Raw genomic sequence first — 27,999 nt, forward strand, 5'->3', positions numbered from 1 at the left:
TGCCACTCAGCTCCTGATCAGTGGCCCCTCGTGTCAGACACCCAACTTCAGCCAGCTGCTCACCATGAGCCGGTCATCCAACATCGACGTAACTTAAATGTATAAATAATCCCAATGACACGTGCCAATACATCGGTGTTTTCGGATAAACTGTATGTAATTATGCCTAATTTTTATTATTTACAAGACGATATTTAAAACTCCAGAACACAACAATAAAAAAATAGCAACCTAAACCTTCCCCTAATTACATTATTGCATGATCCCGCCGACTTCACTTTCTCTGAAGCTGAAGATAACTATCGATGTTATCTTCACAAATCTCGTCCTTCATAAGCACGCCACCCATAAAGTTGTCGCCGGCCACCTCGCCGGCTTCAATCCGGCCGTTGCTTCCGGCAAATTCGACGGATCTCCACCCAAAGGACCTTCGCCGGCGAAAGCACTCTCGCTGTTCCCTAACTTTTATATTTACACACACAAAGTAAATGTGTAAATATGAAAATTTAGATGTTCAATATGTAAATGCATAAAAATGTAATCTCTTTAAACTCACCGCAGGGCTGGTTCGGCGAATAAATTCCATGCCTGGAATCACTGTTCGCAGGGAATAACGACAAGCGGACGAACCCAAACAAGTTCTCTGGGATTGCGCCGATCGCCGGCGACGATGGAAACAAGGTCGGGTGACGCAACCGAATCCACTTTCCGGCCGACGGTGCTGTTGACGAACGACGACGGGATCGACGCAGTGGGCTTGCAATACCTCGCACAGCTTCTAGTAGCGGCCAATCGATACCGCGTTCTAGTTTGTGCCCCCGATGTGTGAGTCGCATCTTCTTCAATTTTATTATGTTCTCTTAGTTTTTGAAAATCGCTGAAATGGGATTAAACGATTGGAGATTTTGATTTTAGAACATTTTGAGTGATGGTTCATGATATGCTCCGAGCATCATCAATGGTCATTTGTTTTTTAGGTGGATTTACATTCATCCCTAACGCCTAAAATCCGCTATTTACTGGCAGACCACACAATTCCTTGTCCTCCTACAAAACAGTTAGTCCTTCTCTTCCCTCTCCGGCCATTAATCCTATCTCCCACTCCGGCTTTTGTCATTAATCCCTTTTCCTTCCCCGTCTCCTCCGTATGCCCTCTATTTTGTAGGTTCTTCAACAGCCACAGCGAGCTACCAGCCCGTCTCAGCTATTCATTTTCATGTTTAATGTTATCTAGAATTGGCAAACTTCTCACAGCATCTTGGAGAGGGTTGAGCTTTCCTGCTATGAGGGACGGCAAGAAGAAAATAGATGCAGAGCAATAGTAAGAGAGCCATGACAAGTGGAATTGATGATTCTGGAAGGATCAAGGGTGTGACTAAATGCAAAGAGATGGGCGACACAGTTGTTGGGAAGCAGACAAAGCAAGCAGGCAGCATTTTCTGTGGTGATTAGTGATGAAACTGACAGCATTTTTATGTGGGATTGGTTATTGCTGTTGCCATGTAGCTAAGGGAAGTCAAGAGGAAAGGGTGAGGTAGGTTGCTGTTACACCGGCACCTACGGCGCTTTCCTCAATGGCTAGCTCGTCATATAATTTGAAGACTTATTTTAGTCACAAGGGTAAAAGGGCAATTTACTCAATTGTTGTTATTGTTTGGTATAAATATGGCTTAATATCATTAAGGCTAGGTTATGTGTTTTTTTTAGAGCTTCTGATCGTCAACTAGTGGAACGTGTAGGTTAACAAATAAAAACCTAGTGGAATAGATATATTGCCAGTAGGATTTTGCAATGTAGATAGAAGATCCAAAGAGTCATAGGAAATGCTGCATGGCTAAGTCCCGCTAACCTGTAATATGGATTCCAATTCTTCTCATGTCTTAGACATAGGCTAAGAAGAACATTGTCTCTGGTTGACAACCATCTCTCGGGTATGTGATTGTTGTTTGGAATATTAGGATTTAGGGTTTGGGAAAGACTTGCATACCTCTCGAATTGTAGGCCTATCTTTTATATATTCATGATTGTATTGTTTTGTTTCAGTACTGGTGAAATATAACATATTATTTATGCCCTAATTTCTATGAAAACTCATCATGTTCCTATCAAATTGGTATCAGAGCCATACTTGAAAGTAATGGATGCCAAGAGGTCGATGCCTTGGAGGAGAAATTAGAGGAAGAGGTAAGCCAAATCAGATTGGGAATGGAGGAACGTTCTCTTCCGTGGAGGGACAGTTCTCGTCCATAGAGAGGCGATTCGCGGACTTGGAAGAAAGGATGAAGAAGATCACGGAGCTCCACACAAGCCCTCCACTCCTCAATGGGTAGCGCAAGGTGAAATGTTATTGCCTTAGGTGGCTTTGGGGCCGTGGGATCGAACTACAGGGTTTGCAGCGGACTCAAGCAATAGCCACAAAAAGGTATCCCACAACATCTGGAGGCTCAAAACGAGCGAAAGCAGTCGGATGGAATGCCATTTGGGCTTGTAGAAGACCAATTTAAAGAAATTTGGCCTTCGAGAGAGATCACATGACATCAGGAGGAGTGGAGCGAGCCATAACACGTGGAACAAGATGGTGACATGCGATTAAAGGCTGAAGAAGATCAATTTGAAGGATTTCGGCCTCGAACTGAGAACTATAGTAGATGAGACCGTAGTCAAGGGTTGCATGTAAGTGCACTGAGGCCTTTTGATGAGTCAACCACGACAACCTTTCGGGTGGAAGCCAATTCAAAACCTATGGGGAGGGACAAATTGATTATGGGGCAAACCAGACTTACAAAAGAAGGAAAACCAATATGGGCCGAGGAAGGGAACTCAACCACCACTTCATTGGTGCAATGAGCTTCGGTCGAGACTGGGAGTTGAGATAGGAGATTTTACTATCTTTATTGAAAAGCATGCTTTGCCAAAAGATAAAGATAATTGTTAGGAGACTGGGAGTTGAGATATTTCTTATACATTAATTTGTCTGTTCCATGAAACTTAAATATGGCTGGTATTTAGGCATAAGATGTATGCAGGGCTCAATGACGTCACAAGAGACTTTGATCAACAATGATTGTGGATACGTTTTATCAAGGTTAATCATTTAAGGCATGTACAAGTGACTTTGGTTGTTTTGAAGTTGGGCCTATGTTACTTTGGTTGCTTTGAAGAGCAGCCTATTTTTTATTTGTCATATATTTTCTTAGTGAAATGTTACCCATAAATAAAGCACTGCATTTGCTCACAATCTTAGGGAACTTCTTAATATTTTCTTCTTCAAACTATTTGTAGAGATAATTCTGGTGTAAGTCATAGCATCACTTGGCGCCGTGCTGTTTCTGCAAAAAAGGTTGAAATCAAAGGAGCTTCAGCCTATGCAGTCTCAGGTACCTTTTCTTAATTCTTCCAACTAAAAATTGAAGGATAATTGGTGTGTGTATAATTTAACTTGCTTGGAGGTTTATATTTAATTGCAAGTCATGCCCATACATGTTTTTTGGGTGATTATGTCTAATTTTATTGTTTTGACTGGTTTGTTGGAATTACTTGAAACCTCACATGTGAATCACATATGCAAATATTCCTTCGCTATTTTATAAGCTATTTTATGGGGAAGATTACTAAGGTTTGAATGGATCTTTGATTTGGAAAATCATTATCTTATCACCTGATTGCAATTCCATATATCTATTATTCACACATAGAATAGACATAATAATTGTCCTAATTAACTATCAATTTCCCGTGAAAACTTTGCAAATTAATTAGGCATGGAATCAACAGTTAGTTCAATTAGATCTATAAGTTTCATTTGTTGAAATTTTATGAACATTTTATATCGAGTTATATGTATGTAGATCTATTGATGGGGGAATTAGATACAAACTCAGCCATAAGTGATATCAAATCCCAACTTAAAGCATGCTCGTGTTTTAGACATCTTATTCTTCAAATTATACATTAGTTTTTGGGTGGTAGGCAATTAATTAATAATGTTATTGGTGTTCCCATCTTTTTCTATAAAAAAATTTAGAAAAAATTATAAGTTTCTTATGATAGGCGCAAACATATTAATAATAGATACAATTTAATGATCCTATTGAAGTATAATTTTGATGTATTTTAGAAGTATAATAATACAGGTTGGAGTGTACTTTAGGTTGGCTCGGTGCCAACAATTGTCTGCTGAATGACTCAATTTGTGACAGATTTGACACGTTACAATATTTCTGGTAGAGCTTCGACCTTATTCCACGTGGTCCGCCAACCTCCTGGTTTCATCCTCCGCCTCTGGTGGAGCTCGGTAAGCTCTTCCTTGAGATTTGTAGGGCCATCTGGGTAAGTGTACAACTTGAGTGTGTCACTAGCTACATTGATCTTTTCACTACAAAGAAGTGAATGGAAGATGTCGGGATCCATGTGTTTCAGCTGAGTTCTGATTGTGGTTTTCAATGCTACAGGAATAAAATCACTTATCATTAACAAAGATAATTTAAACAGTATGGTATATATTAGAGGAAAAGGAAAGTGCTGGACTTTAGTGTAACAACCAAATAGATTGAGGGGAGAATATGCTCCTTCACTTTACAGCTGTCAAGGCAATGGTTGTTTAGGAGGATAAATCCGAGCACATATGCTGTTTGAGAGACCGCAGTAAACAAACATAACAATTGGCCTATTTTCACCGCATGGTTGGACTTGGACTTGAAGGTTTTTCTTTTAATCTCACATTAAACACCTTAGGCGACCATCCTAAAAGCTAAGCACTATTAACCAACTAATCTAAAATATATTTTAGCAATCAACCAACCTTAAACCTTAACCTTTTTGGCTGGAACCGGGCCTTCATATTTTGACAATGATTTAAGTAAATCGAAGTAATGACGAGGGATGGTAAAGTAGTATTAAAATGTCAATTTCACATGCTTGCAACAATGGTGATGCTGGTATCCAAGAATTGTGCAAACTTGAGCTACTGAGACTTTCATAAGCACTATGAACCCATATTTTCAACGTCTGTAGTAGGAGACTTTGTGCTGCCCATCTGTGAAACTGATTTTGTTTTCAGTTTTTTCAGATGTTTGATGAGGAAATTGTTATATCTTTTTATTAATTTTTTAAATTGTGATATCTTTGTTGTTAGTGAGGTTTTTCTATCATATGACACACTATTTGTCTTGCTTTTTATTTTCTTTCTCTTTTACTTTTGTTTTTTAATTTTATTTTCTGTTGATGATGTGAATTTATTTGTTTTTTCTTTATTTTTGAACTTTTTAAACTGACGACCTTTCTTTTGATTCCCTAAATACGAGCAGCACTATGATTGAACTTATCTAGACCTCATCATCCTCTCCATGGGGAAATCATGCATACCTTGGCCGAGCCTTGATCCTTTTATTTTATTTACTATCAAGATTTTAATTTGAGTAAATGATTAAAATGGTCTCTAATTTTTTGTAAGTGTGTCCATTTTGGTCTCAGGTTTTTTTTTTCACCTATTTAATTTAATTTTTAATCTCCTAATAATACCACCGTCAATTTTACCATTTCTCTGCATGAAAACTACTATAGATAAGCTTTCAATAGGGCATTCTGACTACTTTAGGTTTAAGCTCATCACTTAATACCAGCTCAAATTAATATGATTGAGCTTAAAAAGTCAAAAATGGTCTAATATAAAGCTCCCATTCACAAATTTTTCTCCAAATAAAGGACAAAATTGACGGCAAGCTAAAATTAGAGAAGATTTGATTTGAGAGACTAATCAAGAAAAATCTGAAATTTAATTGAGCATATCTAAAAATTTTATAGAATATTATAGTCATTTTCTTGTTCATTTTTACCATGTTTAATCCTGTGAACATTGTTAATCGGATATAAAAGAAGGCCTCTTGCTTATGGCTTAAACACCCAACTTAAGTTGATATTTAATTTCTTCCACAATTTACAGGGACACCTTCAGATTGTGCTTCTCTAGGAGTCTCCGGAGCGCTTTTTTCTGGTTTAGTTCCTGACCTGGTAAGGCTCATTTTGTATGAATACGAGTCTGAAATGTTTGGGTTTGCTTGTGCTAGGAATATTTGACCATATAATTATTTAAATGACAGGTAATCAGTGGCGTCAACATTGGAAACAACTGTGGATATCACATGTCAGTTATCTTATTTTCTGCTTTTGCTTTCACCATGCAGTGCTCTACACTTATTAGAAAGTGATACCGGAAATAGTAGAAAAAATAGCGGAAGCACACAAAACAACTTTTTTTAATAGAAAAATAGGATTACAACACAACACAAACTGAATATAACATCACCAATACATAAAACACACAAACAACACCTCAAAATTGCATCTCACTACCTGGTAAGGCTCATTTTGATATGAATACGAGTCTGAAATGTTTGGGTTTGCTTGTGCTAAGAATAAATGACCATATAATTATGTAAATAACAGTTAATCAGTGGCGTCAACATTGGAAACAATTGTGGATATCACATGTCAGTTATCTTATTTTCTGGTTTTGCTTTCGCCATGCAGTGCTCTACACTTATTAGAAAGTGATACCGGAAATAGTAGGAAAAACAGCGGAAGCACACAAAACAACTTTTTTTAATAGAAAAATAGGATTACAACACAACACAAACTGAATATAACATCACCAATACATAAAACACACAAACAACACCTCAAAATTGCATCTCACTACCTGGTAAGGCTCATTTTGATATGAATACGAGTCTGAAATGTTTGGGTTTGCTTGTGCTAAGAATAAATGACCATATAATTATGTAAATAACAGTTAATCAGTGGCGTCAACATTGGAAACAATTGTGGATATCACATGTCAGTTATCTTATTTTCTGGTTTTGCTTTCGCCATGCAGTGCTCTACACTTATTAGAAAGTGATACCGGAAATAGTAGGAAAAACAGCGGAAGCACACAAAACAACTTTTTTTAATAGAAAAATAGGATTACAACACAACACAAGCTGAAGATAACATCACCAACACATAAAATGACACAAACAACACCTCAAATTTGCATCTCACGGGCGGTGGAGGTTGGCTAAGTGGATCGGGATGTCTTGCAGCTGTGGTGGCAACAAAGGTGGAGTGAGAAACTGCAGGAACAACTAGAGAGCTGTCTGTCCAGTGCAGCGACGACAAAAAAATAAGTCAGAAATGGCAGGAACAACAAAGGATTGCTGTTCCGGGGCAGAGGCCACAAGGACTGGTGGGTCGAAAGCTATGTTAGCAACAATGCAGGAGGTTTAGTGTGGCGCGAAGGTGTTGGACTGCAAGGTAAATGCAGGAGATGGGCGGCAAAGGCTGGGGAGGGGGGTTAGGAGTGACCAACGGCTATGGGGAAGGACGAGGAGGGCTGGATGGCGAAAAGAGAGTAAGATACACACTACCTTAGAGTAGGATACAGTTGGAGCACCACCACCTCTTTGGATATAACCCAAAAAATGACTCCACACAGGAAACACCTCGAAAGTGCACCCCACGGGCTTTGGAAGTTGGCTAGGTGGATCGAGATGACTAGAGGTTGTGGCTGCAGCAAAGGTGGAGTGAGAAACTGCAGGAGCAGCTAGAGGGTTGATTGTCTAGTGCAACGATGACAAGAAATTGGGGCAAAAATGACAGGAACAACAGAGGCTTGATGTCTTGGGGCGGAGGCAGCAAGGACCGGTGGGTCGGAAGCTACGTTAGAAACGATGCAGGCAGTTTTGGGGTGGCAGGATGGTGCTGGACAGCAATGTAAATGCAGGAGATGCTGCATAGTCTGGAGAAGGGGAACCAGGGTGACCAGCGATTATGGGGAAGGAGGAGGGCTGAATAGCCAAATGGGTGGAAGATATACACCACCTTGGAGTAGGATACAGTAGGAGCACCACCATCTTCTCAGATACAACCCACAAAGTGAAAAAAGACTTCACACAGGAGTTTGAAATCAATACACATCAAAACTTTCCCTAAACTATGAAAACAACAAATAAATAGACCCTTACATGAACAATAAAAGGAAATAAATAAAAAAAGAAACTTCCACACAAAACGAAAGGGTGGGGAGGTAAGAAATATCTGAAATTAGCCATTAAAATGCTTCCATATGAGGAAGCAAAAAAGAAAGGAGAAGAGTGGCGGACGGCAGTATCGCTCCGTCAGACTCCCGCCCTCAGGCCGCTCCGCTTGGGTTTACCCTAGGCTGGCCGGTTTAGCAGCGGAAGTTTCTGCTGCGGGATTTCTCCGCTTTCGCGTCCCCTGCTCCCGCCTCAGATCTGCTTCCGTGTCAGAAAGTAACTCTGATAATAGATTTTTTTTTTCATCTTCACCAACTCACATTTTGAAATGATTTTACTTTGTTGAATGTGATGATTAAACTGTTATAACGCGGGTGTGATATGTGATTGTATTATGTTAGTTTTTCTTGTAAGAATTAAGAAGGTTGTTGACTTCAATGCAGACTCCATAGCTCAATATGATTAGTATTACACAAGAATTTTGAGGAATTGCAATCATAATCAAAAGCTCTCTAGAATAGTTTATTTTGTAGAATGGAACACACTATTGTGTTCGAGACATCAAACTTATCAAGAAAGGGCCCTTACACTCGGTTCTATCTAGCACGCTGAAAACAATATGGATCATTGATGAAACATCACACAAAATCAAACTAAAATGCATTGTCCATGATGATAACACTCAATTATTGCAAACAGGACCGTCCTCATTATTTTGAATGAAATTTTACATCTTTCCTTATGCAAAAGGGCAAGAACATGAATAAGATGATGTGCAACAGGTGCTATATCGCGTAAATTGGATTTAAAATGCCTTGAAATCTCTCAAACGTTGCCCATTCGTGAAACAGACTGTGTTGCCCATTCGTGAAACAGATGTCGATGCCTCCAAAATCTTGAAACTGCATAGAAAGGATGCTCATATCATCAAATTCATTGCACGAAGGAAAGATGTAAATTGCATTCAAAATAATGAGGACGAAAGTGAAATTGATGTACATGAGGAATGAAAATTCACTTACAGAGAAGTTGCAATGGACTTAGTGACTTGTTTATGGGCAAGAGTGGAGCTTCCTTGCCCAAACTGAATTCTTAGAATCTTAAGAGCTATGAACACAATGAATTTGATTATGGAAATATAAACTAACACATTATTATTTATAGAAGAAAAATGATTTCTCCTGGGTTCTACTTGAATTAAAATAAATCATATATGAAGAAAATTATGACATTTTCAAGACAAGTATTCAACTCATCATAACCACAATTGGATCTGTAATATATACATGCAAGTGGACAAAATATGAATGTCAAAACGCTAAATGATACATTTATCTACATTTTAACTATAAATTAATCACACAATGAGTTATATCAGGATAATTTTCAAATGATGCACACACATCATGAGTTAAATCCAAATCGATGGCAAGACTTTATTAGTCATGGAAGTCTCCTGTAAAGCAAACTCCAACTCAATGATATTGTGTTGATAGTCATGCACGTGTATCATGAGACAACTATCAAAATACTTTGAAAAGCATACAAATGCATCATGTAAGTGCAAAGAAAATCGTGCAAGTGTAGGTAAACTAAAAATCATGCAAATGCATTGTGTAAGTGCACAAAAAATTGTGCAAATGCATTATATAAGCTCCAAAAACTATATAAACACATCATGCATATATATTGAAAATCATGCAAATGCAAGAGAAGTAAATGTATTCTCATGTGATCTGGCAAACATGTGAAACACCTGAATCTAACATCAGAGAATATTGCTCAAACTATAAATAAGATGAACTCAGTTTTTGTTTTGCCTTAAAAAAAGATGAACTAACAAACTCTTATTTATCGGAAAAAAATGATTCCTTACTGGATTATAATAAGGAAATTATGATGTTTTGAAAATAAGTAGAATATCCTAACTCATAATAATCACAATTGGATTCATAATGTCTACACACAAGCAAATCAAATGTGAATGTCGAAGCGCAAGTGAATATTTATTTACATTTTAATGATAAATCCTTTATCACAAAGTAAATTCAACTCAATTGCAACACTTTGTTACTCATGCAAGTCTCTTACAGAGTGAACTCCAACTCAATTATAGTGCATTGATGGTCATGCATACGGATCATTAGACAACATTCAAAATGATTTGAAAATCATGTAACTACATTGTGCAAGTACAAAAAAAATCGCACAAATGTATTATATAGGTATGCATTATTTAAGTACATCGAAAATGGGGCTTGTGCATTATATGGGTGCACAAAAAGTCATGCAATTGAATTGAAAATCATGCAAATTTATTTGCATGCGATTTAACAAACATGTAAAACACTTAAAACTTAATATTTTAGATTGTTGTAAAACTAGAAATGAAGTATTCAAATGTTATGTTGGCTTGAAAAGTCAATTATTTTGAACTTCACCAACTTACTTTCAAAACTCAAAGCAACTAACATATTATATGCACGCTCTTGAGTGGGTTGCTCTATCTACCAGGTACTGATTTAAATCATAGTTAGCGAATTTAGTCCTCTTCCTCGTAAGAATTGAAGTTGATAAGACTGATATTTTTTGGCAATATCCAGTATATAAATGAATTTCATCAAATTGTGAATAAAGAGTGGTTTTAATTTTTTCTCTTGATCTAATAAAAAAAATTGAGATCATTATAGACTGCGAATTATTTGTAGATTGCATTCGGTCTTTAATGCCTTTTATAAAAAATATTTATTAGCAATCACGCTTATAAGTCATATTCACAACTTCTAATTTCTTAGAGTCGACAGGGTTTGTACTGCAATGAAATTTTAAGTTAATTTAAGTAATGCAATTAATGAACCCATCTCTCTAAAAGAAAGAAGGTAGAGACGATGAGGTTTAAAGTAATTAAGTTCAAGCATCATACCTCTATGATGGGTAGGGTTTATCACAATCATATTGCATGTTCGCACTTTCAAAATGAATTTCTTTCAAATATAAATGTTTTAAATGCAATCTATTCTGATGATAGCCGCATTGACAAAATATCTTACCTAAAGCAGACTTTTTTAAAAAAATACTAATTAATAAGGTAAAAATAAAATAATCTCAAGAAAAGTCACAAATTAATTTTTTTTTTTTTTGCAAAATGCAAAAAACTAAAAAAAAATACTCATTAATCATACATAATAATTTATCAATGGTGGTAAATTTAATCCCAACTAATAAAATTTTAGTGTCATATCAGATATATTTCTATGGTCACCGGAAGATTCTATGTAAGGGAGGATGTAGCATGACTTATTGATTGGGTGGCTTTGCCATCAAATTGCACAAGAAATACGAATATGATTGGGGGTTTTTGAATGGGTGATTCATTGCAAAATATTGCTATTAAATTATGAGCATGACTAAAGTTGGTCACCAAGTCCCCTAATGGTCTAAACCCCCCGAGTAATGAACTATAGAATGCATTTGATATGACATAAAATACTCTATTAGTTAAAGCCGATTTAAAGTTATCTTTTTAGATAAATATTCACCAAGTCTATAAAATCTTCTTGTAAGACGTAACCCATGACTGTTGATAAGAATTCTTTAGTTTGGTTGAGTCGTTTAACTTGTCAGGCTAAACTTAATAGGGCTCACAATAACCAGGGATGCTAGAACTGTGAGATTTTTCTTGGGCTTGTCATGATTTCTTCTACTATTTGCTCTAAGCTAAAGCAATATATTTTCTAAATTTAAAATCAAATTTGATGTCGACTAGGCAAACACTCGGTGCCAATCGATTTTCCTTAATTGAAAATTCTCTCTTATCTCTTGGACAGATAATTAACAGTAGGGGCTTGTACATATAGGAAACCTAGAACCAGATGTTGAAGTCATCTTAAAATGATGATGAGATCTCCAAATAGTATCTAATCCTAAAATTCGATCTGCTCTCTGGAAATTTGACTTTGGAACAAACTCTCTAAAAAGCTAGGTGTAAAATCTTGGAGCCCGCAACAGTTGATAGGATATACAATATCGGCTTTATATGCCATTAATGAAGATTGAATGGTTCTTATAGATATTGCATTCTTTGACTTACAAAACATTTTATTGTGAGGCAACTGTTTTTTGTGCATGCAATGTGAACCTTAATTGTATGTACATTTTTACTTCAGAGTTTCAGATATGATGTCACCATGTTTGAATCTTTCAATAACTTATCCGCATGCATTCTCTGTTAAGATTTATTTTTATTTTGTCCTACTGCAAGGCAAATCAGCTACTTCCTTTAATTTCTGAAGCCCTAGCATCTATCATTTGTTTATCAAGGTATCATTCGGTAAGTGATATAATGGGAATAAACCTGCATATAGCCAAACACTCTAGCCATATGATTTCATTAGCCCTTCCTTAGACTAGCAGATCTTTACGAGTTGTTATTCCACCTTAGTGGATACTGGACAGTGCCAGTTCCTCGAAAACGTGCTCTGTTGTTTTAATTCCATCTTTCCTACTATTTATTCCTTAAACTACCTGGCGAATGAATGTAAAATAAGGCATTTCATTTTGTTTGATCAAATTAAGATCTGGACTTGGTATTTCTATCTTGTTTCACAATGGGATGACTCCACTTTGATATTTCTGATTTTATTGCAGTGGGATGTCTGCTTTGCCTTTATACAAAAAACTTGGTTTATCAATACATACTGTTTTTTCCTATATGTTAAGAATTGTTCAACATTATTTGAGATATATATACACTGGCTCTACCTTCATAACACACCCCAGCGCCTGCTCCCACAACCCCTAAGACCTAAAAAAAAAAAACCTTTCAGGTGATTAAAGTTAATAAAAATCATGCTACCTATAACTTGCACGTGATTGCCTTTTGGCACCTATTTATTGGGCATTTCCCTTGTTTTGCAGTGTATACTCTGGTACTGTAGCTGGTGCCCGTGAGGCTTTTTTGAGTGGTGTTCCTTCCATTGCTTTATCATACGACTGGTGAGTTTTAATTTTAATTTGTATTTTAAATCAGAAATGCAAATTATCTCATTTAAATATTCTTTGGTGAAAGAAAAGTGTAGGCAACTATTTTATTATGTTTAATTTTTTTTCAATCTTTTTCTAAGGCTTTCAAACCACACATTGTCAACTTTTTATGCATTTTCCCACGTTCCTAGTCACACTGTTATCTTTTTGGTAAAGCTATTAGGTTTGAATTTGCTAAAAAAAAAAAAAAAAAGTAAAGTTTGGGATAAAAAAAAAGTTGGGCAACAAAGAAGTATCTAATAGTCTCAATAAAGTTGAATGTGGCAAAAAGGAGAATGCTATAATGGATTTTTGGTGAAAAATTGGAAGATGGGATTGAAAGACTATGTTAGAAAGTGTCGGAGTAGCACCAATTCAAAATATGATTGTGAAAAAATAAGTTTACATTGTTTGTACATGCGCAATATAAAGAAAAAAACATAAAAAATATAAGGTTTGAATTTACAGAATTTGGTATTTAGGTATTTTTTGAAATTGTGCAATTAGATATTAAGGCATGTTCTATCTATGAGGCGAGGCATAAAACTCATAATTAAACTATTAAATTAATAAAAATATAAAATAATAAGTAACGTACTAGTATCTAAGTCATAACAAGCCTCTCTCATTCCACTTTTAACATCAATGAGTATTCTAAGTCAAGATTATAATTTATGAATTCAACAAAAGTCTCTCCTACTCCAACTTCAACACAAATAGGCATTCCGATTGAGTCTTTTTTTCTTTTTTCTTTTTATTTTTTCGTTTTCTGCTTGCAGAATTTTTAACCTTTTTAGAGTAATCCTAAACTAAAATTTCAGTCAAGAAGATAATAAGAAATGCAAATGTTAGGAAAAAAAAGGAAGAAAAATCCGAAACAAATACAAAAAAATACCTAGATGGTGCCAACGAGAAGGAAAACTGGTGGAGCAATAGCACGGGTGTAATAGTTGCGGCCTACAATTGCTAGTGGGAGTGGCAACTGATGTGAGTGCAGCGTGAAGTCGAGAGGCGCCACCCAGTGTGATTCGATGAGTATAAAGTATAAAGCATAAAGCTGGATATCAAGGTCACGGATTGCTAAGGAGAGCCCAATCATCAAGGAATTTTACAAGGAATCTTCTTGGCAATAGTAAGATGGAATAATGATCAATCTACAAATCAAACATTACATGATGTGTAACATCTTAGGTGTGTACGTAAAAATTATTATTAAATGAACAATAACAAAAATATACCAAAACATCTAAAAATCAAATAGTTGCTCAACGTTTTGATTTCTCATCTTGACAAATTTTGCATTTTTAATGACCGCGAACTTTGAGATGTTCCTCAGTTGTTTTCTGGTCATGTAATAATGTAAATAAGAACTCTTGGGCTTGGAGAATAAAAAACTATTGCTCGTAGTTAAGGCATTAATGCATGTATCAATTTTAATTTGCTTATAATTGTTCTGCGAAGAATTTCTTTAGCATTTCAAGTAGATTTAGTTTATTAATATAAATCTATTGCCATTGTGGTCACAAATATTTTTTCATTTTTGTGTGTTTTCGTGCTAGATTACAGAAATGTTTACGGTTTACCATCATTATCTTTGGCTCTCTTTGACTGTTATTTCAGGGTTGGAGGTAAGAGCAACGTTCAAGATCTGAAACTCGCTGTGGAGCTTTGCTTGCCAGTAATAAACGCTGTATTAAACGAGTTGAAGAATAAGACATATCCAAAGGGATCCTTTCTGAATATAGACGTGCCAACAGATGTTACTAATCATAAGGTAATCTTTAAATCATTGCTCGGAATGATGAAATAAATTATGGTAGTCATCTGATACAACTTTAGTATATTTTAATTGCAAATAATTTTGGCAGTTAGCACCGTGCAGTAGGTAAGAAAATGAATATCTTAGTTTAAATTCGGATTTTTGGGTATTCTTCAAATGAATCAATTTATAGTTGGGGTTGTAGGTTATTAAGCTTGTATGAGGAGTATTGATTCTGTTATTGTTTACAAAAAGAATAAGTTTTGAAGAGTCGATTTTGCAGTGGTAAAATCGTTCATTGGTAAGATTTACAAATTCTAATATAGAGAATGAATTCTCTTCATTCTTTTGCAAGCATACGTACATGTATAGCAGATTGATGACTGAAATGTATTTTAAAATCTTCATATTGTGGAGTACATATGATACCAGAGTTAACCAAAATCACCCATAGAAATATAAATATTATTACTGAAATTCAAAGGTTACAATGTAGACTCTTTAAAATAAGAATAAAATAGTACAAAACACAAATAACACTATAGGGTGACAACGAATCAGTGGGCTGTGGTTGGAAGGAAATGCAGGTTGGTTTGCATTGGCAACCAGGGAAAGGGATGAGGAGTGCGGCAATACATGAGGCTGTAAGGTGGCCTGAGGGTTGGATGGGCTGATGGTAATATCAGGAGAGGTATGGGGAGGTTATAAAGGGGTTGGGTTGAGATTAGTGGCTGGGGAGCAGGGAGATCATATGCTTCGCGACAGTTGGGACAGTTGGAGTGTTGGGGGGGTGGGTGGAGAGAAGAGGTTTGCAACTAGGATCGCTGGAAGGATGGGGTCGTAGGTAGGGCAGGAGACAAGCAGGAAGGGGAACTGTGGGTGGTCAAGCAGGAAGGGGAACTGTGGGTGGTCGTAGCCCGCAAGGTGGAGAAGACTTGCAGTATTAGGCTGGGCATCTGGTGGAGTTGGCGGCAGCAACATGACGGGGTCCTGCAGTTGGCTGTTGGAAAATGGGGAGGGGAGGGTGTGTTGATTGGAGGACGGCGAGCAATGGTGGAGAAGTAGGATGCACAAAAGATTGAGGGGGGGATAGTCACCACCTTGGAGTAGGATACAGACGGAGCACCACACATCCTCGAATACAGCCCTAGATATGAGAATGGGGGACGTCGATGACTTTCTTGACAGAAACACGAGCTAAAATTAAAACCTAAAACAGAGAAAGTAACATATAAATAGTAGTAGGTAACTAGGGTGGACCGCCTCACTTGGGTAAGCCCCAAGACAAGGATCGACCGCCCCAATGAGACCCCTTACTAAACTGGTTCAATAGTCCGGTTCAGCCCTAGGGTAAGCCCCGCATCAGTCTTCTGGGATTGAGGGAGCTTTGAATTCATTCATAGAAGCTTCTGGTTCTTTGTCTGCAATCCTAACATTTGGATCTCACTGTCGGCTGTACTGTCTCCCAAAGCACCTGAGGATTTTCCTCCACTTGCGAGCATACATCCATATCGATTCACTCTGGTGGTGGTACACTAATGAACTGAACCGAGTCTATGCATCTCGCCTATACTGCTGAATACTCCTAAAGTAATCCACTATCGCTCAACCTGATCGGAAGTGCGGGTAGCCTGAACCTCTCCTAATGGTGGTAGCCATGGTGGTAAATCGTCGACCATGATATTCTGAAATGCTCTCTGTATTGTCCAATGTCTGGAGTTAATGTCCTGTTCTATCATCCTCATTATCAAAACTAATCCCACTGTTGCTGCTCTGTTGGCAAGTACTAGTTGATCTTGGGCTCCGCTAGACTACGTGATTTCTATCCTCGGTGAAGGAGTAGGTGTTTTTGAATCCTTCATGCTAATTCTAATGTCAAATTGCCACAATCTCCCCAACAACAACTGACATACATTTATGGGCACCACGTCACACCACACTTGATTCTACAACTGGCTCCAAATTGAAAACCCCACAAGGCATCTCCAGTCAATGCTGACTCTGCTCTCATTCTTTAGCCACGTCAGAGAACAAGACTGGGAGTGTCTCTAAATCTTGAGGTCCAACTTATCCACCATATATGTAGACACCACATTCTTTCTGCTTCCTCCATCGATGATGAGTGCATACCTTCCCGTTTTTGATGCAATAGGTGTATAATATATGTGATGAAGTCACTGCAAATCACTCGTATCTTCGGTTTGTTGGACCCGTCGAACCACGGACGCCTCTTCTTCATCCGATGAAAGATGATACGCTTCACCCTTTTCCTCGGCTATGTCTCCACATCATTAACCTCCTCCACAGTTCCTTGCTCGATAAAAGGCACAATTCGACTCATCGGGCAACTGAAGGCAATGTGCCCAATTTCGTGGCATCTGAAGCATTTTCTGGCTAGGACTATAATAGGTGTGTTACTCTTCTCAAGCTTCTTCTCACTGAGGGTAGCAGTACATGAGGTTGTAAAGTGGCGTTAGGGTTGGATGGGCTAATGGTAATATCAGGAGAGTTAGGAGGAGCTTATAATGGCTGTGGGGGTTTGGGATGAGATTAGCTGTTGGGCAGGGAGATCAGATGCTTAGCGACAGTTTTGGCATGGTGGGTGGGGGTGGGGGTGGCGGATTTGGGGGTGAAGGTTTGTCGCTAGGATCACCGAAAGGATGCAGATAGGTGGACGCTGTAGCCCGTAGGGTGGAGAAGACTTGCAGTATTTGGTTGGGTGTTTGTTGGATTTGACGACAACAACAAGATAGGATCTTGCAGTTGGCTGCTAGAAAACTGGGAGAGGAGGGTGTGTCTGTTGGAGGACAATGAGGAGGGGTGGAGAAGTGGGACGCACAAATGATTGAGGGGGAGATAATTACCACCTAGGAGCAGGATGCATTCAGAGTACCATCTGTCCTCGGATATAGCCCTAGTTAGGAGAATAGGGGACGCCGACAACTATCCTAATAGAAACACAAGCAAAAACTAAACCAAAAACAGGTAAAACAACATATAAATAGTAATAGGTAACTAAGGGGGACTCCCCTCACTTGGGCGACAACCCTAGCTCCCAAGACAAGGACCATCCGTACTTATGATACCCCTTGCTGAACAGGTCCAGCTGGTGTGGGAGGCCTCGTCAACATATTTACAACCTATTATTCATGAGTCAAGAATCATATTAAAATTTGGTTGATATAAGCTCACAATTAAATATATTTTGATTATATAATATTTTAATTGGTGATTGTTAAAAGAAAATATCTCTTATACGTATGCTTCTCATTTTTATTTACTGTTATATAGCATATTTAAAATGAAATCACATGTTTATTGAAATATTAAATTATGAAAATATGTGGCTCTTAAAAAGATCTTATTGGGAAAAATTGGCAGTGATATGTTTATGAAATTTACGTCCGTGGGACAAAAGGGTCCACAATAATGTTGGGTTTTATCAGGACTCTATTGAACTTGATGATGTAGCTTTTGAGTTGTTTATGATGCTGACCAATAAACTAATAATCGTACATGACATGTTTTGAAATTAAAATGAAATAAAATACAATAAGGAATAAATATGATACAATTGGCACCCGATTCTACAACTATAATGTCAGAAAATATGATGCAATTATAAATGATGAAAATGATGCAGCCTTTTATTGCACTTGCAACACCTATTGTACCACAGGCACTATTACGTATCACACATGCAATTCCAAATACGAGTACTTTTATTAGTGTGGACATAGAAAAATATGCGATGTACTTTCAATGTTTAAAGTCAATTCTATTTGAAGGAAGAGTAGATGCCAGAGTTGTTGAGGATTGAAGTATTAGAATTAAAATCATAAATGGTATGAAATACTCCACTGATAGAATAATTTCTCTTATAACATTTGTACTTGAGGGTTAGAGAGACCATTGGTGGAGAGATCAACACTTGAAGAAGTTTGAAGGCTGATCTCAGTAGCATATTACTTTGGATTAGTTCGAGCATGTTCCTCGTTCTATTTAGGGCTGTAAACGAGCCAAGCTTGAGCGAGCTCAGGCTTGGCTCGTGTTCGGCTCGTTCGAAATAGTTCGTGTTCGAAATCGGCTCTTGAACAGTGTGTTCGTGTTCGACTCGATTTAAATATTTGTGTTCGTGTTCGGCTCGTGTTCGGCTCGAAATTGACTCGTTAAACTAAAATTGAGAAAAATAGATGTAATGTGTGGGATTCGAACCTGGATCAAATCTATACAAAAGAAGACACTAACCACATCGCTACATGAGACGTTATGATTTAAATTTAGACATAAATATATATAATATATTATTATATAAATAAAATATGTAATATATTGTTATATAAAAAATTATATATTTTTTTTTTATCGAGCCATTTCGAGCCGAACACGAGCGAACAAACTGTTGTTCGTGTTCGGCTCGCGAGCTGCTTAACGAGCCGAACACGAGCTGTTCACGAACAACGAGCCAAATTGACAGCCCTAGTTCTATTACACAGGCAATGCAAGAGGGTTTTGTAAATTTAACTGAAAGAACAAAAACAGTGATTCAATGTGAAAAACAAAACTTACATTATTATCAAGATATGCCGTACACCTTATTAATACACCAAGTGAGAAGTGTTATAAATTTATGGCTAATTAATCAGTTGAGACAAACCTTGATTTCTATGCGTATTCAAAATGTTGTCGAATTAGTGAAAGCGCTGAACTTCTGGAACAGGTTTTGTAGATGATAAGGTTGAAATAAGAGACTGATAATAGGAAGATGCTATTAAAAAATTAGAAGTGCTTAATTCAAAGAACAAAATTTTATTCTAAGACTACGACAACAAAATCGGTAGAGGCCAACCGTTGATACCAATCAGTGCCGTGGAATCTCTCATTCAAGAAAATATTTGTTAAAATTTTGGAAGATATTATTTATGCGATGAGTTAAAACATATTGTAGTATTGTTCTAAGAATGTTTAGGGAAGCAGAGAATTGAAGGTTATCCATGTAATAACTGAAATATGAAAATATATATATATTCGCCAAAATAAAAATTTCATTGATGGGAAGAAGATACAAAAGTTTTAGTGAGTGGGTGCTAGGATCAAATTTTTATATATTATTTATTTTTTTGTTTTAAAAATTAAATCAAATTGTTTTTTAAAGTTTTTTTAAAAACAACTAGCTCAATCAAATATATTTTATTTTAAATAAAAATATAAACAAAACAAAATAAACAAAAATGAAAAACAAAAAAACAAAAGTGATCCCAAATAGCCCCTAAGTGTTATTTAAAACCATCATATATTATTTGGATTACAAATATGTTTTATTTCAAAATAAAATATGAAATGAAGAAAACAAAAATAAAAAATAAAAGTGATCCCAAATGACTCCATATGGTTCAGATGCAAATCACTTCCATTTTTCTGTTCGTATATATGAATATCATAAGGCCGAAGCATTTGATTTCTAGTTTGGAGGGAATAAAAGATAGAATATTCTACTTATCTGTATAACATATTTCTCATATATTGTTGTTTCCTCCATTAGGGTTTCAAGATAACAAAACAGGGTACTTACATGATAAGGATTGGGTGGAAGCAGACGAGCCTCAATACACCAGCTATTGCAAGCTATCAAACAGCAAATCTAGAGGGAACTTTTATGGACACTGAAATGGATGTCGTTTCAGATCCAGTACAAGATCAGTTTTTGTTCAAGAGAGTGGTAAGTTTGTCTTCCCCTCTAGTCATTTTCTCTTCAAACAACAATAATCTATTGTACGAAAATGCTAACCAAACAATCTCTGAAGATATTACTCCATATGTTGATTTCTTAACATGGCTCGTGCGGCATATTTGATTCAGCCATTGTAGCATCGACAACCTGAATCAAACGATCAAAATAGTTGTGTATATTTAAAATGTGCGACCTTTTGATTCCATTTCAAATTTTTTACAACTATGATTTTATTAAGTGAAACTTCAATGTTTTGCGTGGATTATTTATTCAGCTTTTTGCATTCGTTTGAGATACATTTCACCTCAAATTCTCCAAACGAAATTGGCCCTTGAGATTGGTCTGAAGTTTTTTTACTTTCAGATATTATCCTATTAAGAATTAGCTTTGGTCATTTTTTACATTATAATTACATCCAAATCTTTTTTTATAAAAATTTGATATTGAATGTTTGCAATAGCCAACAGTTTCATATGTTGTAATGGTTGAGCTCATTTTCTAAATATGTGATTTATGTATTTCGATTCCAATCTCACACTACAAACACAAAGGTTCTTCTCTATCCCCTCATCTTACTACGCATGTAAATTAAAATTGTTCTTTCATTCTACACTATCTCAGATTTCACGTATTGGCTTTGGAGAAAAAGATGACGAGGACACAGACTACCGGTCTCTCCAGAATGGCTATGTTAGTTTGTTTTCTCACATTTTACTTTTTTAGTACATATTTGCTCAGATGCATCTATAATTAACTGAATTAACACATTTACTCTTTTGTAGATTACAATTACACCCCTCGGTGCCCTCTCGCTGACAGAAATAGAGGATGTAACTTACTTCAAAGATTGGTTGAGACATTTGGTTGATCATTCTGCATCCTCCTCTTCTCTGTAGCGAAGTCAGTATAGTTGATCTGTCTCAATTATTTTCTTTTCTAGATTTGTATCACCCTTTTTTAATCAGGATATCTTCCATATTTAAATAACATGTTTATCCGTTGTACTAAATTTTGTTTTGGTACATTTTTATTTTCACAAATTTCTATACATGTTACCATTGGTCTTTTCCCTTTTCTTATTTTTTTAGTTCTTCGTCATTATTGATTATCTCTGACATCTTAATCGTGCATCCATTTATATATTTTGTTTGAATCAAACTTTTTCTATTCTTTCCCCTTTTTTTCTCTAAATGAGTGTTTTTCTAGTTTATTTAATCATGTCAATTTTCTTAAACTTTATTATTATATCTTGATTGGCACTGAACAGGTACTGAACTCATATCATGCATTCTTGGTATGATAACCATCCACTGTCTATATATATATATATAAAAAGAAACCCGGGGATAATTTTATATCATAAAAAAAAAGATTTACAAGGGGGTGTGGAGGTGGATCCCCACTAGTAAGAAACAAAGAAAGATACAATACTCGCTCATAGGAGTTCCGCCAACTCCACACAAAAAAAAGGATCTCCATATACTCCAAAGTCAAAATAATAAAAAACTCCATGTATACTCTATTTCTTTTTCTGTAAAACAGAAATCCCAGAAAATAGCAAAGCGAACCCAAGGTAGACTGAAAAAAGGGAGGCCCACAGCATTGAAGCAACATAACAGACAATATACTTCTCCGATAAACCAGATCCAGCAACAGGGAAAGTTCTCCACCTGAATCCACTCCACAGTCTATCTCATCCAAAGAAAAGCAGAGGCACGGCATTAGGTCCTGTCTGTGAAAAATAGGCCAGTTCCCCAAACCTGCATAAAAGGACTCCAGACACTTCCAATTAAAGCCAACCAGATTGCAAATAAAAATACCAATTCCAAACCGGGAGGATATCCTAGAGCAGCAGCGAATGATGAGGGCAAGGCTAAACCATTTAAAACATGACCAAAAAACAAAAACAGCTCTTATAGGCAGCATAATAGCAGGCAACATAGAATTCCCACATCGAGCAAATAGAGAAGAAATAATCAAATCCTTAACCAGAGACAATACGACAGCCACCCAATGCCCGGGAGAACCAACACCAAACAAATTCCATCTGCAAGCATATAAAACAGTATGCAGCAATAATTCCCCCTGAACCTGCAGCAGAAATACCCAAGCACTTTATCCCTCAATGCCAACCAGAATAGAAATAGAAACACCAGATCCAACCAATGAGTCATTCCACAGTAAAGCTTAAATCTCCTTAGCCAACCCAAAATCAATGGTTCTGAAAAATAGAGGCATTCTATAAATAAAAGTGAAAACCCCCAATAGTCGAAAAATATGTAACAATCCAGGGCCACCCAGATTTCCGTAGTTGCAACCACCGGGAGGCAGGTCCCAAGCCAAGAAGGCACAACAGAACACAAAGCAAATAAGAGCCCAAACAAAAGCCAACAGAGGAAGCAAATTCAGAAAGCCCGGGAAAAGGGAAACAGATAAGAGTAGTTAGGAAGGAAATACAATTTCCTCAGCTAATAGAAAGAGGCAGGGCAATTGGCACAGAAGTTCCCCAAAGCAGCATAGCAGAACCCATCAACAGAAGACCTGTACAGCCAATCTGCAAAGAGCAAGCAAGCAGGCATGTATAACAGAGTAGGAGAAACCACATTGCAAAAACCCCTGCCCATTAATAGAAAAGCAGGTGCAAATTTCGACCTCTGATATAAGGGATATCCAGAGGATCCCCAGCTATTAATGCTTTAAGCCTAGCATCAGGATGCACCCCAACAATTACCCCCAAGTGACCATGTTTTGCAAAGTAATCAGCAAGCCTATTTCCCTCTCTATATGTAAAACACCATTGGATTGTGAGGTTTTTAGAACAAATGAGAAACCAAATCCTATTCAGGATGTTGAGCACACCCCATTGTGGCTTAACCTTCCTAAGGAAAATATCAACTAGCATTTTAGAATATATATATATATATATATAGATATAGATATATGTCAACTTAACTATGTATGAAAAGGTTTATTTCACTTTTTAAAAGTTAGAATAGTGGTATTTTTGGTTTCGTATGAAAAATTTGGTTGGTATAAATGTAAAAAGTGAAGTTTAGGCATTAGATATGTAAATACACAGGGATTGGGTTGTATGTATGTAAATGGCCTGATTTCTGCTTTGTGTAGCATCATCGCTTCTTTAGGATTGAGCGGCTTCAGTAGCGATCTTCATGTAGAAGCTATATATTGAAGAAGTATCTGATGATCATTTTGGATATTATGATAGTTATTTATAAATACTTTTATAAGGGGTTAGAATAAGTAGCAAAATCATCACAAATGCATGCTGAAAACTCGTTTATATTTCTCAAGCATTTTTCTTTTTCTTATGTTAAAACTCTCTTCTATCAGTTTTTTTAATGCATTTTTTTTCAGTTATTTTGTGAACCATACTGCTACGTTTTATGGCATGTGAGAGTCAAATTTTAGGAAAGTTTGCACACATACCACACACAATTCTTATCGAGCTCACCTTGGTGTTATAACCTATGTGATGTCGAAGATTTGAGTGTTAGGAATGTAAATATTAACGTCTAGGTGTCAGATATGTAAATTCAAAAGAATCTTGTGGTATATGTGTAAAAACTCATTCTGTTTTCATGCTATGTTGCATTTCAAGATGCATCAAATTAATACTTGTAGAAAACTGAAAAGATTACATGGAGTGAGTTGGTCTCATAAATTCAGTTTTTCCAGGCATCATCTTCCCAACTTATTTGCCTTTGTGGGACTCTATATATTCCATTTTCAATTCATTTATCAAACTTTTGTTCCATGTTATCATAAGAAACATTTACATACATACCATACAATTCATATGTAATTACATGTCTAACACTTTTAACTTTGTTTTTCACATTTACACCGCTCAAATTTTTCATATCACATCAAAATTATTACTATTTTAACTTCTAAAAAGTAAACAACGTTTCATGCACGCATATGATGTCATACACGTAAAATTTAAAAGTTGAGGTTTCAGATATATAAATAAACAAGAATTGAGTGTTATGCATATAAATTTTCCCATTCTAAAACCAGAAAATTAATAATCTTTATCAATGCCAGCTGCTCGACAAGTTTGTGCTTTTGTGAATAAAATGACGAGTAAAGCTCCAAAATAGTCTCATGACTATCTTCATGGGAGGTCGGCCGCTTCAGCCTCAGAGTTTATAGAAGTCTCAAATTAGTCCTCACCAATTCTTTAAATTTGGCTCTAACAGTTCTTCATGGTGACTGTTTTAATCATAATTTAATAAGTCTCGGGGACTAACATATGATGTAAATAAAAAGAAATCAAGGTGCAATTTGTGTTTGTTGAATGAATAGTGTTAGTTGTTCCAATGTTGCGATCTATGCTTTTGAAAGGGTGATTAGTGTTTGACATTAAATGCAATGAAAATTGTCGGCAGAATTACCAATCTTTTTTATGATCTTTCTCTGATTTGAGTTTTTAATGCTGCTGTCGCTCCCCTCTCCTTTTCGGTTTAGGGGAAGTGGAGATTTCATCATATATATTGTATATTTATATATTTTATATTTTAAATAAATCTAATATTGGTCCTATTTCATAATTAATTTGTGTCCCTTGAAATCCTCGTGTGTTCTTGCTCTTGTTGGCCTAACACAACTGCCTTTTTTTTTTGTTTTTTTATAAAAAAAAATTGTTTTTCTATTTTTTTAGGCAATGAGAATGCTCGAATCTGGCAAAATGAGGGTATTTACATACATACATGCGGTGTCTGATCCTAACCGTAGATGTATTTCGGTGGGCCTCACTTAATTTTTTTTTTAAAAAAAAACCGAAATACATCCTGATCGTAGATCACCGTGATCTACGGTCAGGATCAGACACCGCATGCATCTCTGCATGCGTGCGGTGTCCGTATGCAATAATTTTTCCATTTCTTGGTGTGTAAATGAGCCGAGCCTGCTCGTTAACGAGCTTACCATCCAAGCTTATGGAGTCATGAGATAGAGTGATTAGCTTACTGCTAGTTTTCTGGTTAATTTCGGTTGCAGCCTCCTTCGGCCACCAATATTTTCTCCTATAAAAATTGAGTTTTTAGTTCAATCTTGCAAGCCGACTCCTACCACTATGAGCCAAGCTCTCGAGCTCACAATTTGACAAAAGAGCAGAACTTGAGCTTGAGCTGGGCATGGCTCGACCTTGACTAGACTCATTTACACACCTACTCATTTCTTCCAAAAAGTAACATATTTAATTCCAGAGTTTTATTTCTTACATTTATAACACCCAAAAAGTTTCAAAACACACATCAACAATACCAATTATAACTTTTAAAAAGTGAAATGCCTATTTTCATGCATAACTAGAGTAATATGTATGCAAAAATTGAAGTTTTAGGTGTTTGAAGCTAGAAGTTTTAGGTGTTTGAAGCTAGAAGGGCGTTAGATATGTAAATACATAAGATACTCGTGCTATTTATGAAAATCTCCCTTGAAAATAATAAAGATTTTTTGATGCAACATCAGAAAGAGCTGATGAGAAAAAAACGACCTCCGATGGATCACAGTCGTTGTCAGAACACAGCTTGCTTTTGAACAACAACTGAGATCCATTTGAAGGAGTGGAGCAGAAAAAAGATCATCTCCAGTGGATCACAGTCATTATCCAGACTTAGCTTGAATCTGGACTTCGAACATAATATATTTTTCTCATTAGTTAATGTTAAAGTGGTTATAGATTTCAAATTTTTTGTGTAAATGTCCACCATCATTAAGTGCTTTCATAATGGAGCAAATTTTGTCAAAAAGGTACTGAAAATTGGGCCTAATATATATATATATTCTTAGTTGAATGTTTTTGAAATCTTCTAATTATTAGATTTGCTTTGATGAGTGTAACTAGGGTTAAAATTGAGCATAGTAGAGATGAGCATAATATAATTTGGATTTGAATTTAGTCCTAAAAAATAATTTTATTTATTGCTCATATTTTTTATGCTTAATACCACCCAATTTATATGTATTTACATATCTAACACCTAAATATTGTTTTTTTTATTACATTTATCCCCCCCAAATCTCTTATATTGCATCAAAATTACTATCACTTCTAACTTTCTAACGTGATATGTATCTAAAAATTGAAAATTCGGCGTTAAATATATAAATACAAAAGATTTGTGTGGTAAAAGATAATATGAATATATATATATAAGAGTGAGAAAGATGCACATGAATGCAAAATAAATTTCTTTAGGACACCCTATAAACCAACAACCACCATGCACATGAACTTCTTTATTTAAAAAGAAAAGAAGACAAAACCATAAACTTTATATTACATTTTCAAAATAATTATTTACATAAATGACCACATATCAATCATTCACTCCAATGACAAAGATTGGTGAAAGAGAAATCCTCACAACCTTTCAACAACCCAAAATAGACAAAACAACTGTTGAATTACCATATGAAAACAACTTCCCCCATTTCTTCCATTCACAACTACAATATCATCACCAATATATAGTCTTTATAATCTTACTAGTCTTCGAGTCCTTTATTGCATGCCAATCATGGATGTATATCAAGCATGGGAACGACGAAAAACTCTCATTGCTTCGATTGCGGTTAAGGCGGAGGCGATAGTAATTTCGAATGCGACTCGACCAGAATCGACCATAGCACATGCACATCTTCACATTGGCATGACTTCACATCCTCATAGAGTATATATATATCCATTCCTGTTACAACATATGAAAACTTAAACAAATTGTAGAAAAATGGAGACACAGAGGATACATATATATTCCCCCCTCCAATACAAAATTTAAACAATATAATGAACAGCATGGAAAGCTAAGAGAAGTACATCATCACTATCACATTGAAAAAAATGGAGAAATGGAGAGAAGTGATGGAGAAGACTGAAGAAGTGGTAAGAACAGTTTACAAAGGACAGAAAAGAAGAACAAAAAAATTTCTATGCAAATGTTCATTTAAGAGATCAAATGAAGAAATTAGTTATAAGAAGCAAAGACTCACTCTTCTTCTTGGCGGAATGAATGTGAAGCCACAGTTTCTTCAATGGTGAGAAGAGGCACTGAAGCCAGCCCATTATAGATTCATAGGAAGAAGAAGAAGAAGAAGAAGAAGAGAGAGAGAGAGAGAGGAAAAGGAAGGAAACAGAGAGAGTAAGAAAGGGTTTGCTTGAATGTTGGGTGAAGTCTGTGTCACTATTTCAGACACCGCTGCTATTTTATATTCACCTGAAAGACCTTAATCAATCTGACATCATTTTGATAAATTGTCACACTCCACCTTTCAGACTTGTACAATAAGATTTCTCTCAATCTCCATGTCTCTGTGTCTCCCTTTGATGGATACATCTTTGCCTCCTTCCCTTTGAATTATTCATCAAAATGGAATGAGAGCAAATCGAAAGTCACAAGTTACCAAAATGATATCAGATTGATTAATGTGTTTCAGGTCTTTTT

The 27,999-nt window shown here is 36.1% G+C and overlaps 1 protein-coding gene across 1 annotated transcript; it reads left to right on the forward strand.

Moving 5' to 3' along the window:
- Positions 1-245: 245 nt before the first annotated feature.
- LOC110023382 (5'-nucleotidase SurE) lies at positions 246-21,494 on the forward strand. The gene is made up of 10 exons (XM_020722774.1): positions 246-484; positions 562-825; positions 3,283-3,377; positions 5,942-6,009; positions 6,099-6,142; positions 12,933-13,010; positions 14,658-14,811; positions 20,339-20,515; positions 21,149-21,217; positions 21,310-21,494. The coding sequence occupies exons 1-10, from the start codon at positions 306-308 to the stop codon at positions 21,421-21,423; spliced, it is 1,242 nt and encodes a 413-aa protein (XP_020578433.1). The 5' UTR covers positions 246-305; the 3' UTR covers positions 21,424-21,494.
- The last annotated feature ends 6,505 nt before the right edge of the window (positions 21,495-27,999 follow it).

Source organism: Phalaenopsis equestris, unplaced genomic scaffold (assembly GCF_001263595.1).
Source record: "Phalaenopsis equestris unplaced genomic scaffold, ASM126359v1 Scaffold000224, whole genome shotgun sequence".
Lineage (NCBI taxonomy): Eukaryota > Viridiplantae > Streptophyta > Magnoliopsida > Asparagales > Orchidaceae > Phalaenopsis > Phalaenopsis equestris.

What these genes read in the sequence shown, in the direction of transcription:
- LOC110023382 (XM_020722774.1), top strand. Translation starts at nt 306, where the DNA reads ATGTTATCTTCACAAATCTCGTCCTTCATAAGCACGCCACCCATAAAG. An exon ending in AGTTTTTGTTCAAGAGAGTG is followed by an intron (nt 20,516 to 21,148) that starts GTAAGTTTGTCT and finishes ACACTATCTCAG; the next exon opens with ATTTCACGTATTGGCTTTGG. An exon ending in GGTCTCTCCAGAATGGCTAT is followed by an intron (nt 21,218 to 21,309) that starts GTTAGTTTGTTT and finishes ACTCTTTTGTAG; the next exon opens with ATTACAATTACACCCCTCGG.